Source organism: Gasterosteus aculeatus, chromosome 15 (genome assembly GCF_964276395.1).
Source record: "Gasterosteus aculeatus chromosome 15, fGasAcu3.hap1.1, whole genome shotgun sequence".
NCBI lineage: Eukaryota > Metazoa > Chordata > Actinopteri > Perciformes > Gasterosteidae > Gasterosteus > Gasterosteus aculeatus.
In genome coordinates, this window is record NC_135703.1 from 2,634,889 (window position 1) to 2,650,889 (window position 16,001).

The 16,001-nt window shown below is 49.8% G+C and overlaps 1 long non-coding RNA gene and 2 gene segments (V, D, J or C); all 3 read left to right on the plus strand.

Annotated features, from left to right (window-relative positions):
- LOC120833191 (T cell receptor beta variable 18-like) lies at positions 1-886 on the plus strand. The segment is given in 2 exon segments: positions 1-176; positions 260-886. Coding segments are annotated over 2 exon segments (399 nt in total).
- Positions 887-5,298: 4,412 nt separating this feature from the next.
- LOC120833043 (T cell receptor beta variable 18-like) lies at positions 5,299-6,114 on the plus strand. The segment is given in 2 exon segments: positions 5,299-5,406; positions 5,490-6,114. Coding segments are annotated over 2 exon segments (399 nt in total).
- A 5,599-nt stretch (positions 6,115-11,713) lies between these two features.
- LOC120833190 (uncharacterized) lies at positions 11,714-12,898 on the plus strand. Its single transcript, XR_013452758.1, has 3 exons — positions 11,714-11,850; positions 11,924-12,493; positions 12,599-12,898. It is a non-coding gene; the product is annotated as an uncharacterized LOC120833190 (long non-coding RNA).
- Positions 12,899-16,001: the final 3,103 nt, after the last annotated feature.

The following is a 16,001-nucleotide window of genomic DNA, read 5'->3' on the forward strand; positions in this document are numbered from 1 at the left end:
CTTAGTTTGGATCCTGAAGGCTTTGATGCAGCTGACAGGATGACGTCACACAAAGACCCTCCTACCTGCAGCTCCTCACATCGACCATGTGAGGCCGTTTCTGTCAGACAGCATGGATACGATCACCAATAAACCAGGCCTCCTCAGATGGTTCCTCTGCTTGCTGTGGACTGCAGGTAAAGTACAATAAAATCACCTGAATGCACATTGAACTGATTCTCATGTTTACTAGCAGCATCCTCCATCGTCACACCTTCAGGTCTGACAGGCGGCAGCGACGTCGACCAGACTTCAAAGCTCTGGGAAGTCGAGGGTGTCGATGCAACAATTAACTGCACACACACCAAGGGGGCTACGTTCTTCCAGATGTACTGGTACAGACAGCTGCCAGGAGAAACCATGAAGCAGATCGTGTACACGTCCACCGCCACCGCGGATCACGATTTTGGAAATTTCAGCAAAGACAAGTTTTCCGCCACCAAGCCGGACGCCGCCAGCGGGACGCTGACGGTGAAGAAGCTGCAGCAGGGAGACAAAGGCTGGTACTTCTGTGCAGTGAGTGAACACAGTGACGCAGGGGCCCTCGACGGCTGAACAAAAACCCCCCGGTGCTCTGTTCTCACGTGCTGTAGGGGGACCTCGAGGAACACGAATGCTCCCCGTGGTACGATGGGGAGGACTGAACGTGTGACCCCCCCCCCCCGCCTGCAGCTGCAGCTGTTTAGATCTCAAACCACACTGACAGTTGTATCAGACCTCCTGCAGTCACTGAATGACTGAACACGGACGCCATCATGACGCGGCCTCCTGAGGCTCAAGCCTTTAACACTCCTCTGATCTGGGGGGTCAAGGGTCAGACCGTCACAAAGGATTGAAGTCACCCGATGTAGTTATAATTTATTTAATTCAATTTTAAAAAGTCTTTAATCATCGATCTCCAGAAAACAACACCTTTAATTTGAATTTAGTTTCAACAGAAAATGAAAATCAATGTGAAAGCAGAAGAAAGTCCTCACATTCCACATCGGTGGTATCAATGTGTGGCCTTTTATCTGTTGATCAACTTGTTGATGAAATAAGAGATGAACTTTTCCTCCATCATCAGACCCTCCTCCATGCCTCCTCCCCTCTGAGGAGATCCTGCACCTCCTCCTCAGTCCGGCAGTCGATGCAGAGACTGAGGAAGGTAACGACGTCATGATCAGAAGCACCCATGGGACCGCTCTGCTGCTCCTCTTCCTCTCCTGTGGGTTCTTCATTCAAAGCAAAATGTTCTGTGTCCTCGTCTGCGTCCTCACGGCGTTTCTCTCTAAATGCAGGTCGTTCCCTGAGCACTGAGGTCCACCAGGATCCACCCTCACTGTTTGGGACATCTCTTGTTCCAGCAACAATCAGCTGCTCCCATTCCATCAGTTCATACAATGTCATACTGTGGTACCAGCAGCCGGTGGGCGACTCCAGCCTGAAACTCATCGGATATGTTCTGTATAACAACCCGACCATTGAGGAAACATTCAAATCGCAATTTAATGTGACAGGAGACGGCTCATCGCAATCTGAGCTGCAGGTGCTGAACCCCACCAGCGGCGCGTACTTCTGTGCGGCTAGTAGGCACAGTGACTCCACGTCGCTCTTCCCTCTACAAAAACCCGCTCTGACGATCGGCCACGTGGATTCACGGTGACGTGCTTGTCAACAGGAGAAGGAGTTCACGGTGAAGAGCAGCCGCCACACCGAAGCGACACAGCGGGATGCTGCGTGCGTAAAGACTCCTCCTCCTCCTTTAGGTCCAGCCTGCTCCGTTCAGTGTGTCATCTCTATGGTTTCTCAGGTCAGGATCATGATCAGACTCCTCGTGCATTTAGCAGCTCTGCGGTTCTGTTTATCAGGTAATATCAAAGAAATCTACCTAAATGTGTCCACCTTTTATTCTTCCAGCTTAGTGCGTGTAGTTTCCTCAATAAACTCTGTGCTTTTTAATTATTTTCTTGCAGAACCCTCAAAGAACAGTGTTGCTCAGAGTCCCGGTGCTCTGATCAAACACCCTGGAGAAGAAGTCCGGATAGATTGTAACCACTCGAACACGGATTTCGATATGATCCAGTGGTACAAACAGTCTGCCGGGGAGAGCGACATGCTCCTGGTTGGCTACGTACGATTCACCTCCACAGTCGTGGAAGCTCCGTTCAAGGACTCGTACAACGTGAGCGGTAACGGGGGAAGTCACGCTTGTCTCCACATCCCAAAGCCGGGTGTCCCGGAGGACGGGGCCGTGTACTTCTGCGCTGCCAGTAGAGCACAGTGCTGCACAGCTCCGAGTCTTTGACACAAAACACGCACCATAAACCACAGAAGGGGTGACTGATGTATCACACAGCTGGAGTCTTATTTCATGCTGCAGAGAGAGGAGTCGGTTTAGGTTGATTTATTGTTTATTGCGGTTAATCGGGGGAAGGGCCCACGCGATCCACACAAATCACACGATTTCATCACAATACGATCGGGCATTGAAACACTTATTAAACTTTCATTTAAAAAAATAATAATTTAAGCACTTTGTTATTTCTCATTCTATACATCACTTTTTGTTGTTTTCTTTTAAAATCAATACATTTCATCCAGCCATCCATTTTCAACCGCTTATCCGGGGTCGGGTCGCGGGGGCAACAGCTCCAGCAGGGGACCCCAAACTTCCCTTTCCCGGGCCACATCTACCAGCTCTGACTGGGGTATCCCAAGGCGTTCCCAGGCCAGTGCAGAGATATAATCTCTCCACCTAGTCCTGGGGGCCTCCTCCCAGCTGGCCGTGCCTGAAACACCTCCCTAGGGAGGCGCCCAGGGGGCATCCTCACCAGATGCCCAAACCACCTCAACTGGCTCCTTTCGACGCAAAGGAGCAGCGGCTCTACTCCGAGCTCCTCGCGAATGGCTGAGCTTCTCACCCTATCTCTAAGGGAGACGCCAGCCACTCTCCTGAGGAAACCCATTTCGGCCGCTTGTACCCGTGACCTAGTTCTTTCGGTCATGACCCATCCTTCATGACCATAGGTGAGGGTAGGAACGAGGATTGACCGGTAGATCGAGAGCTTTTACCTCCGGCTCAGCTCTCTTTTCGTCACAACGGTGCGGTAAAGCGAGTCCAATACCGCCCCCCGCTGCTCCAATTCTCCGGCCAAACTCACACTCCATCTTCCCCTCACTCGTGAACAAGACCCCGAGGTACTTGAACTCCTTCACTTGGGGTAAGGACACATTCCCTACCTGGAGTAGGCAATCCATCGGTTTCCTGCTGAGAACCATGGCCTCAGATTTAGAGGTGCTAATCCTCATCCCAACCGCTTCACTGCCAACCGCTCCAGTGAGAGTTGGAGGTCACAGACGGAAGATGCCATCAGGACCACATCATCTGCAAAAAGCAGCGATAAGATCCGCAGCCCCCCGAACTGTAGACCCTCCTCCCCCCGACTACGCCTCGATATCCTGTCCATGAAGACCACAAACAAGATTGGTGACAAGGCGCAGCCCTGGCCGAGGCCAAGCCCCACCGGAAACGCCTTCGACTTACTGCCGAGCACCCGAACACAGCTCTCGCTTTGGGCGTACAAGGATTGGATGGCCCCAAGCAAGGACCCCCTCACCCCGTACTCCCGCAGCACCTCCCACAGTATCTCTCGGGGGACCCGGTCATACGCCTTCTCCAAGTCCACAAAACACATGTTGACTGGATGAGCATACTCCCGCACCCCCTCTATGACCCTGGAAAGAGTGAAGAGCTGGTCCGTTGTTCCACGACCAGGACGAAAACCGCATTGTTCCTCTTCAATCATTGGTTCGACTATCGGCCGAACCCTCCAGCACCTTAGAGTAGACTTTACCCGGGAGGCTGAGTAGTGTGATACCCCTGTAATTGGCACACACTCTCTGGTCCCCCTTATTGAAGAGGGGTACCACCACCCCGGTCTGCCACTCTTTCGGCACTGTCCCACGCAATGTTGAAGAGGCGTGTCATCCAAGACAACCCCCAAACACCCATTGCTTTTGCTTTTAGCATCTCTGGACGGATGCAGTAGGTGGCGCTGGAATTTCAGAAATACTCTTGAGTTCAACACATGCAGCACTATTGAAACATGATATGTAAAATGGGATGGGAGGGTAATGAAGAAGGGTTTTCTTTGCAGCTTCCGTCTTTGTCAGTTGACGTATCAGCTCAGTGTTGTGACGTCATAGCAGCTCACGTCTGAAAGGCTCTTCACGCACTGTGATAAGTCATGAAAGGAGCTTGGAGAGTCTTTATTTTAGTCAAAATGATCTGCTTTCTCCTCTTCTGTTGTCTGGCAGGTAAAGAATTTGGGAATACGTGTAGGAGGAAATATGGGTAACGATCACGTAACCACGTTTGTCCTCCATTGTGGTTTTTAGGGTGTCTGGGTCTAGATGTCCGTCAGTCCGTCTCAGATCTCATCATGAAACCTGGGGACGAAGAGCAGATTTCCTGCAGCCATGACAGGACCGACTACAGACAGATGCTCTGGTACCAGCAGTCCCCTGGAGACACGGCTATGAAACTCATTGGATATTTGTACTTTAAAGATCCCATAATGGAAGAGTCTTATAAGGATAATTTTAATATCTCTGGCGATTTGGGAGGAAACACAGCAAAGAATGGCTCGCTTGTAGTCAGAGGTGTAAAACAGGAGCACAGTGCAGTTTACTACTGTGCAGCGTGTGAAGCACGCTGACAGAAATCCCCTGTGAACTTTACAAAAACTCTGCACAAACCTTTCTCATCAGGGGTTTATAATAGGACTTGGAATAAACTGCTCCCAGACATCTGCTCTTGTGGTTGTGCGTTGGTTTGATGCAATCAGCTAATAGCTAATGCAAATGTTTTTCTTCTTTCTGCTTCATACCAGGCTGTGGGAGCGATTCATTTGCAGTTATTATTTAGTTATTTATTCCTAAATATTACATTTTTTTAATGTTTTTGTAGTCAATTTTTTGAATCATTTACAGCGTGAGCAGCATAGGAGCAACAAGCTATTTATTGTATGTGATTGTTTGTCTCTTTTGAAATAAATGCGAAAAAAAAGGAAAAGACTGCCTGGAAAATCCGCTATCTTGCTGCGTAAAATGAACTAAAAAGGAGGTGGATCAGTGGCCCTTTGACATAATAATTTTTTGGTCCCAAAAGGAGCTGCAGGAGGACCCCAGATACCGCTTGCACCACCCTCTTAGTTTGGATCCTGAAGGCTTTGATGCAGCTGACAGGATGACGTCACACAAAGACCCTCCTACCTGCAGCTCCTCACATCGACCATGTGAGGCCGTTTCTGTCAGACAGCATGGATACGATCACCAATAAACCAGGCCTCCTCAGATGGTTCCTCTGCTTGCTGTGGACTGCAGGTAAAGCACAATAAAATCACCTGAATGCACATTGAACTGATTCTCATGTTTACTAGCAGCATCCTCCATCGTCACACCTTCAGGTCCGACAGGCGGCAGCGACGTCGTCCAGAACCCGATGCTCTGGGAAGTCGAGGGTGTCGATGCAACAATGAACTGCACACACACCAAGGGACCTGGGTTCTTCCAGATGTACTGGTACAGACAGCTGCCAGGAGAAACCATGAAGCAGATCGTGTACACGTCCTCCTCCAGCGCGGATCACGATTTTGGAAATTTCAGCAAAGACAAATTTTCCGCCACCAAGCCGGACGCCGCCAGCGGGACGCTGACGGTGAAGAAGCTGCAGCAGGGAGACAAAGGCTGGTACTTCTGTGCAGTGAGTGAACACAGTGACGCAGGGGCCCTCGACGGCTGAACAAAAACCCCCCCGGTGCTCTGTTCTCACGTGCTGTAGGGGGACCTCGAGGAACACGAATGCTCCCCGTGGTACGATGGGGAGGACTGAACGTGTGACCCCCCCCCGCCTGCAGCTGCAGCTGTTTAGATCTCAAACCACACTGACAGTTGTATCAGACCTCCTGCAGTCACTGAATGACTGAACACGGACGCCATCATGACGCGGCCTCCTGAGGCTCAAGCCTTTAACACTCCTCTGATCTGGGGGGTCAAGGGTCAGACCGTCACAAAGGATTGAAGTCACCAGATGTACTTATAATTTCTTTAATTCAATTTTAAAAAGTCTTTAATCATCGATCTCCAGAAAACACCTTTAATTTGAATTTAGTTTCAACAGAAAATGAAAATCAATGTGAAAACAGAAGAAAGTCCTCACATTCCACATCGGTGGTATCAATGTGTGGCCTTTTATCTGTTGATCAACTCGTTGATGAAATAAGAGATGAACTTTTCCTCCATCGTCAGACCCTCCTCCATGCCTCCTCCCCTCTGAGGAGATCCTGCACCTCCTCCTCAGTCCGGCAGTCGATGCAGAGACTGAGGAAGGTAACGACGTCATGATCAGAAGCACCCATGGGACCGCTCTGCTGCTGCTCTTCCTCTCCTGTGGGTTCTTCATTCAAAGCAAAATGCTCTGTGTCCTCGTCTGCGTCCTCACGGCGTTTCTCTCTAAATGCAGGTCGTTCCCTGAGCACTGAGGTCCACCAGGATCCACCCTCACTGTTTGGGACATCTCTTGTTCCAGCAACAATCAGCTGCTCCCATTCCATCAGTTCATATGATACAATACTGTGGTACCAGCAGCCGGTGGGCGACTCCAGCCTGAAACTCATCGGATATGTTCTGTATAACAACCCGACCATTGAGGACACATTCAAATCGCAATTTAATGTGACAGGAGACGGCTCATCGCAATCTGAGCTGCAGGTGCTGAACCCCACCAGCGGCGCGTACTTCTGTGCGGCTAGTAGGCACAGTGACTCCACGTCGCTCTTCCCTCTACAAAAACCCGCCCTGACGATCGGCCACGTGGATTCACGGTGACGTGCTTGTCAACAGGAGAAGGAGTTCACGGTGAAGAGCAGCCGCCACACCGAAGCGACACAGCGGGATGCTGCGTGCGTAAAGACTCCTCCTCCTCCTTTAGGTCCAGCCTGCTCCGTTCAGTGTGTCATCTCTATGGTTTCTCAGGTCAGGATCATGATCAGACTCCTGGTGCATTTAGCAGCTCTGCGGTTCTGTTTATCAGGTAATATCAAAGAAATCTACCTAAATGTGTCCACCTTTTATTCTTCCAGCTTAGTGCGTGTAGTTTCCTCAATAAACTCTGTGCTTTTTTAATTGTTTTCTTGCAGAACCCTCAAAGAACAGTGTTGCTCAGAGTCCCGGTGCTCTGATCAAACACCCTGGAGAAGAAGTCCGGATAGATTGTAACCACTCGAACACGGATTTCGATATGATCCAGTGGTACAAACAGTCTGCCGGGGAGAGCGACATGCTCCTGGTTGGCTACGTACAATTCACCTCCACAGTCGTGGAAGCTCCGTTCAAGGACTCGTACAACGTGAGCGGTAACGGGGGAAGTCACGCTTGTCTCCACATCCCAAAGCCGGGTGTCCCGGAGGACGGGGCCGTGTACTTCTGCGCTGCCAGTAGAGCACAGTGCTGCACAGCTCCGAGTCTTTGACACAAAACACGCACCATAAACCACAGAAGGGGTGACTGATGTATCACACAGCTGGAGTCTTATTTCATGCTGCAGAGAGAGGAGTCGGTTTAGGTTGATTTATTGTTTATTGCGGTTAATCGGGGGAAGGGCCCACGCGATCCACACAAATCACACGATTTCATCACAATACGATCGGGCATTGAAACACTTATTAAACTTTCATTTAAAAAAATAATAATTTAAGCACTTTGTTATTTCTCATTCTATACATCACTTTTTGTTGTTTTCTTTTAAAATCAATACATTTCATCCAGCCATCCATTTTCAACCGCTTATCCGGGGTCGGGTCGCGGGGGCAACAGCTCCAGCAGGGGACCCCAAACTTCCCTTTCCCGGGCCACATCTACCAGCTCTGACTGGGGTATCCCAAGGCGTTCCCAGGCCAGTGCAGAGATATAATCTCTCCACCTAGTCCTGGGGGCCTCCTCCCAGCTGGCCGTGCCTGAAACACCTCCCTAGGGAGGCGCCCAGGGGGCATCCTCACCAGATGCCCAAACCACCTCAACTGGCTCCTTTCGACGCAAAGGAGCAGCGGCTCTACTCCGAGCTCCTCGCGAATGGCTGAGCTTCTCACCCTATCTCTAAGGGAGACGCCAGCCACTCTCCTGAGGAAACCCATTTCGGCCGCTTGTACCCGTGACCTAGTTCTTTCGGTCATGACCCATCCTTCATGACCATAGGTGAGGGTAGGAACGAGGATTGACCGGTAGATCGAGAGCTTTTACCTCCGGCTCAGCTCTCTTTTCGTCACAACGGTGCGGTAAAGCGAGTCCAATACCGCCCCCCGCTGCTCCAATTCTCCGGCCAAACTCACACTCCATCTTCCCCTCACTCGTGAACAAGACCCCGAGGTACTTGAACTCCTTCACTTGGGGTAAGGACACATTCCCTACCTGGAGTAGGCAATCCATCGGTTTCCTGCTGAGAACCATGGCCTCAGATTTAGAGGTGCTAATCCTCATCCCGACTGCTTCACACTCGACTGCGAAACGCTCCAGTGAGAGTTGGAGGTCACAGACGGAAGATGCCATCAGGACCACATCATCTGCAAAAAGCAGCAATAAGATCCGCAGCCCCCCGAACTGTAGACCCTCCTCCCCCCGACTACGCCTCGATATCCTGTCCATGAAGACCACAAACAAGATTGGTGACAAGGCGCAGCCCTGGCCGAGGCCAAGCCCCACCGGAAACGCCTTCGACTTACTGCCGAGCACCCGAACACAGCTCTCGCTTTGGGCGTACAAGGATTGGATGGCCCCAAGCAAGGACCCCCTCACCCCGTACTCCCGCAGCACCTCCCACAGTATCTCTTGGGGGACCCGGTCATACGCCTTCTCCAAGTCCACAAAACACATGTTGACTGGATGAGCATACTCCCGCACCCCCTCTATGACCCTGGAAAGAGTGAAGAGCTGGTCCGTTGTTCCACGACCAGGACGAAAACCGCATTGTTCCTCTTCAATCCTTGGTTCGACTATCGGCCGAACCCTCCAGCACCTTAGAGTAGACTTTACCCGGGAGGCTGAGTAGTGTGATACCCCTGTAATTGGCACACACTCTCTGGTCCCCCTTATTGAAGAGGGGTACCACCACCCCGGTCTGCCACTCTTTCGGCACTGTCCCACGCAATGTTGAAGAGGCGTGTCATCCAAGACAACCCCCAAACACCCATTGCTTTTGCTTTTAGCATCTCTGGACGGATGCAGTAGGTGGCGCTGGAATTTCAGAAATACTCTTGAGTTCAACACATGCAGCACTATTGAAACATGATATGTAAAATGGGATGGGAGGGTAATGAAGAAGGGTTTTCTTTGCAGCTTCCGTCTTTGTCAGTTGACGTATCAGCTCAGTGTTGTGACGTCATAGCAGCTCACGTCTGAAAGGCTCTTCACGCACTGTGATAAGTCATGAAAGGAGCTTGGAGAGTCTTTATTTTAGTCAAAATGATCTGCTTTCTCCTCTTCTGTTGTCTGGCAGGTAAAGAATTTGGGAATACGTGTAGGTGGAAATATGATTTCCCCCCATAACGATCCCGTAACCACGTTTGTCCTCCATTGTGGTTTTTAGGGTGTCTGGGTCTAGATGTCCGTCAGTCCGTCTCAGATCTCATCATGAAACCTGGGGACGAAGAGCAGATTTCCTGCAGCCATGACAGGACCGACTACAGACAGATGCTCTGGTACCAGCAGTCCCCTGGAGACACGGCTATGAAACTCATTGGATATTTGTACTTTAAAGATCCCATAATGGAAGAGTCTTATAAGGATAATTTTAATATCTCTGGCGATTTGGGAGGAAACACAGCAAAGAATGGCTCGCTTGTAGTCAGAGGTGTAAAACAGGAGCACAGTGCAGTTTACTACTGTGCAGCGCGTGAAGCACGCTGACAGAAATCCCCTGTGAACTTTACAAAAACTCTGCACAAACCTTTCTCATCAGGGGTTTATAATAGGACTTGGAATAAACTGCTCCCAGACATCTGCTCTTGTGGTTGTGCGCTGGTTTGATGCAATCAGCTAATAGCTAATGCAAATGTTTTCTTCTTTCTGCTTCATACCAGGCTGTGGGAGCGATTCATTTGCAGTTATTATTTAGTTATTTATTCCTAAATATTACATTTTTTCTGTTTTTGTAGTCAATTTTTTAATCATTTACAGCGTGAGCAGCATAGGAGCCACAAGCTATTTATTGTATGTGATTGTTGGTTTCTTTTGAAATAAATGCGAAAAAAAGGAAAAGACTGCCTGGAAAATCCGCTATTTTGCTGCGTAAAATGAACTAAAAAGGAGGAGGATCAGTGGCCCTTTGACATAATGATTTGTTGGTCCCAAGGACAAATGGCCGCCACACAGCCACTTTATTAAAGGAAAAAAGTAATCTTCCAATGAAATATGTTAAAAGAAAAAGGTCTGATTCCATAAAGTGAATGCACTGCGATGTGCTGCAGGAGGACCCCAGATACCGCTTGCACCACCCTCTTAGTTTGGATCCTGAAGGCTTTGATGCAGCTGACAGGATGACGTCACACAAAGACCCTCCTACCTGCAGCTCCTCACATCGACCACGTGAGGCCGTTTCTGTCAGACAGCATGGATACGATCACCAATAAACCAGGCCTCCTCAGATGGTTCCTCTGCTTGCTGTGGACTGCAGGTAAAGTACAATAAAATCACCTGAATGCACATTGAACTGATTCTCATGTTTACTAGCAGCATCCTCCATCGTCACACCTTCAGGTCTGACAGGCGGCAGCGACGTCGTCCAGACTTCAAAGCTCTGGGAAGTCGAGGGTGTTGATGCAACAATGAACTGCACACACACCAAAGGGGCTACGTTCTTCAACATGTACTGGTACAGACAGCTGCCAGGAGAAACCATGAAGCAGATCGTGTACACGTCCTCCGCCAGCGCGGATCACGATTTTGGAAATTTCAGCAAAGACAAATTTTCCGCCACCAAGCCGGACGCCGCCAGCGGGACGCTGACGGTGAAGAAGCTGCAGCAGGGAGACAAAGGCTGGTACTTCTGTGCAGTGAGTGAACACAGTGACGCAGGGGCCCTCGACGGCTGAACAAAAACCCCCCCGGTGCTCTGTTCTCACCTGCTGTAGGGGGACCTCGAGGAACACGAACGCTCCCCGTGGTACGATGGGGAGGACTGAACGTGTGACCCCCCCCTCCCCCCGCCTGCAGCTGTTTAGATCTCAAACCACACTGACAGTTGTATCAGACCTCCTGCAGTCACTGAATGACTGAACACGGACGCCATCATGACGCGGCCTCCTGAGGCTCAAGCCTTTAACACACACACACACACACACACGGGGCTCACTGCCAGACTCCTCTGATCTGGGGGGTCAAGGGTCAGACCGTCACAAAGGATGGAAGTCACCCGATGTAGTTATAATTTATTTAATTCAATTTTAAAAAGTCTTTAATCATCGATCTCCAGAAAACAACACCTTTAATTTGAATTTAGTTTCAACAGAAAATGAAAATCAATGTGAAAACAGAAGAAAGTCCTCACATTCCACATAGGTGGTATCAATGTGTGGCCTTTTATTTGTTGATCAACTTGTTGATGAAATAAGAGATGAACCTTTCCTCCATCATCAGACCCTCCTCCATGCCTCCTCCCCTCTGAGGAGATCCTGCACCTCCTCCTCAGTCCGGCAGTCGATGCAGAGACTGAGGAAGGTAACGACGTCATGATCAGAAGCCCCCATGGGACCGCTCTGCTGCTCCTCTTCCTCTCCTGTGGGTTCTTCATTCAAAGCAAAATGCTCTGTGTCCTCGTCTGCGTCCTCACGGCGTTTCTCTCTAAATGCAGGTCGTTCCCTGAGCACTGAGGTCCACCAGGATCCACCCTCACTGTTTGGGACATCTCTTGTTCCAGCAACAATCAGCTGCTCCCATTCCATCAGTTCATACTATACAATACTGTGGTACCAGCAGCCGGTGGGCGACTCCAGCCTGAAACTCATCGGATATGTTCTGTATAACAACCCGACCATTGAGGACACATTCAAATCGCAATTTAATGTGACAGGAGACGGCTCATTGCGATCTGAGCTGCAGGTGCTGAACCCCACCAGCGGCGCGTACTTCTGTGCGGCTAGTAGGCACAGTGACTCCACGTCGCTCTTCCCTCTACAAAAACCCGCTCTGACGATCGGCCACGTGGATTCACGGTGACGTGCTTGTCAACAGGAGAAGGAGTTCACGGTGAAGAGCAGCCGCCACACCGAAGCGACACAGCGGGATGCTGCGTGCGTAAAGACTCCTCCTCCTCCTTTAGGTCCAGCCTGCTTCGTTCAGTGTGTCATCTCTATGGTTTCTCAGGTCAGGATCATGATCAGACTCCTCGTGCATTTAGCAGCTCTGCGGTTCTGTTTATCAGGTAATATCAAAGAAATCTACCTAAATGTCTCCACCTTTTATTCTTCCAGCTTATTGCGTGTAGTTTCCTCAATAAACTCTGTGCTTTTTAATTGTTTTCTTGCAGAATCCTCAAAGAACAGTGTTGCTCAGAGTCCCGGTGCTCTGATCAAACACCCCGGAGAAGAAGTCCGGATAGATTGTAACCACTCGAACACGGATTTCGATATGATCCAGTGGTACAAACAGTCTGCCGGGGAGAGCGACATGCTCCTGGTTGGCTACGTACGATTCACCTCCACAGTCGTGGAAGCTCCGTTCAAGGACTCGTACAACGTGAGCGGTGACAGGGAAAGTCACGCTTGTCTCCACATCCCAAAGCCGGGTGTCCCGGAGGACGGGGCCGTGTACTTCTGCGCTGCCAGTAGAGCACAGTGCTGCACAGCTCCGAGTCTTTGACACAAAACACACACCATAAACCACAGAAGGGGTGACTGATGTATCACACAGCTGGAGTCTTATTTCATGCTGCAGAGAGAGGAGTCGGTTTAGGTCTATTTGTTTTTAATCGCGTTGATTGATCGGTGAGTGATCAATTAATCGGTTAATCAGAGGAAGATCACACCCGATTCACACAAATCACACGATTTCATCAAGACATTGAAAAATGTATTAAACTTTCGATAAAATTACAGCTCATTTCAGCTCATTGTTATTTCTCATTCTATAAATCACTTTCTATTTATATATTTTTTAAATCAAAACATTTCATCAGTGTATTTTTATTGTACACGAAGACGAGCAGAACAAAGACAAAGGAGTCTTTCGTGGAGTCTTCGGGGCGGCTGAATGCGGCGCCTTCTTCTGCTATTTTTAATAATGTGTTTGACCCCTTTACCCGTGCATGTTCGCATCTCTTCCCGCAGATACTACAGGCCTAGATCTGCTCTCTATCGTAACCTCTCCTCTCTCTCCTATCCCACCCGCTACACACATGTCCAGCACCTCGTCACAGGAGGTCTCTGGAACTGCCAGTCAGCGACTCGCAAGGCTGACTTCATCTCCGGCTTCGCTATCCAGCAGTCACTCGACTTCCTCGCTCTCACCGAGACCTGGATCACACCTGAGAACACATCCACCCCAGCCGCTCTCTCCTCCGCCTTCTCCTTCAGCCACACTCCCAGGCCCACTGGTAGGGGTGGTGGCACAGGTCTACTCATTTCACCCAAATGGAGCTTTTCTCTCTACCCTCTACCACCATCCACCCCATTGTCCTTTGAATTGCATGCTGTAACAATCCCTCACCCGGTACAATTAACCATCATTGTCCTCTACCGTCCGCCAGGCTCCTTAGGTCATTTCTTGGAAGAACTGGACATTCTCCTGTCCAATTTCCCTAAAAATGGACCTCCGCTCATCCTCCTGGGTGACTTCAACATCCAGACAGAGAAGTCACCTGACCTCTTACTCCTACTTTCTTCCTTCGCTCTGTCACTCAGTCCCTCTCCTCCTACTCACAAAGCCGGCAATCACCTTGACTACATCTTTACTAGAAACTGCTCTACCACTAACCTCTCTGTAACTCCACTTCATGTGTCTGATCACTTCTTCATCTCTTACTCCCTTCCACTCTCTATAACTAACCGGCTCTTCGCAATATTGCGAGCGTCGGAAAGGAGATGGCGTAAATATAAACGACCTGACCACCTGCTTAAATTTCAAACTCTCCTCTCCTCGTTTTCTTCTTCTATCTCGGCTGTCAAAAGCTCTTTCTACCAATCCAAAATTGAATCTTCATTTTCTAACCCCAAAAAACTCTTCTCGATCTTCTCCAATCTCCTCAAACCCCCTACCCCCCCTCCCCCCTCCACCCTTCTTCCGGGAGACTTTGTCAACTGCTTCACCAAGAAAATAGCGGACATACGCTCCTCCTTCTCAAACCCACCTCCTACTTCTCGCGTCCCACCGACCTCACCTCTTTCGCCCTCACTTTCCTCTTTCACCGCCCTCTCTCCTAACCAAATTCTTACCCTAGTAACCTCTGCCCGTCCGACCACCTGCCCTCTTGACCCCATTCCATCACATCTTCTACAATCTATCGCACCTGACCTTCTTCCGTTCCTCACCTGTCTCATCAACAACGCTCTGTTATCTGGCTGCTTTCCCAATTCTCTGAAGGAGGCAAGAGTCAACCCCCTCCTGAAGAAACCTACCCTCAACCCTTCTGAAGAAAACAACTACAGACCGGTCTCTCTTCTTCCCTTTTTGTCCAAAACCCTTCCCTCTCTCCTTCCCTCACTCGGACACCCAGGTGGCGGCTCGGATCTCTGCCTGTCTAACTGACATCTCTCAGTGGATGTCCGCCCACCATCTGAAAATCAACCCCGACAAGACTGAACTACTTCTCTTTCCCGGAAAAGATTCGCTTACCCAGGACCTGACAGTCAACTTTGGAAACTCCGTGCTAACGCCCACTTTGACCGCTAAGAACCTCGGCGTCACACTCGACAACCAACTCTCCCTGACTCCCAACATCACCGCGACAACGCGATCCTGTAGAAACACGCGCTACAACATCAGGAGAATACGTCCCCTTCTCACTCAGAAGGCAGCGCAGGTACTGATTCAGGCTCTTGTCATCTCCCGCCTGGACTACTGCAACTCCCTCCTGGCAGGTCTCCCTGCCACCGCCATTCGACCTCTGCAGCTCATTCAGAATGCAGCAGCTCGACTGGTCTTCAACCCCCCGAAATTCTCCCACACTCCTCCACTCCTCCGCTCTCTTCACTGGCTACCGGTGGCCGCCCGCATCCAGTTCAAAACATTGGTGCTCACGTACCATGCTGTGAATGGATCGGGTCCAGCTTACATCCAGGACATGGTCAAACCCGACATCCCAACCCGCACTCTCCGCTCTGCATCTGCAAAACTACTCGTCCCTCCCTCACTGAGAGCAAAACACTCGACTAGGTCTCGACTCTTTGCTGTCCTTGCGCCGAAATGGTGGAACGAGCTCTCTGAAGACATCAGGACCACAGAGAGCCTTCACATCTTCCGCCGCAAACTAAAGACACACCTCTTCAGACTCTACCTCGACTAAAGACTAACAAATTGTAGCACTTAAATTGTACTTGTAACGTTACTCATCTATAGCAAATTGTAAATCGGCTTATTTGAGGAAATTGCACTTTCTTGTTTCTTGTTCTCCTGAGTTTGTACCCTATGGTTGAATGCACTTATTGTACATCGCTTTGGATAAAAGCGTCCGCTAAATGACATGTAATGTAATGTAATGTAATGTTCCAGTAGGTGGCGCAGGATTTTCAGAAATACTCTTGAGTTCAACACACGCAGCAGTATTAAAACATGATATGTAAAATGGGATGGGAGGGTAATGAAGAAGGGTTTTCTTTGCAGCTTCCGTCTTTGTCAGTTGACGTATCAGCTCAGTGTTGTGACGTCATAGCAGCTCACGTCTGAAAGGCTCTTCACGCACTGTGATAAGTCATGAAAGGAGCTTTGAGAGTCTT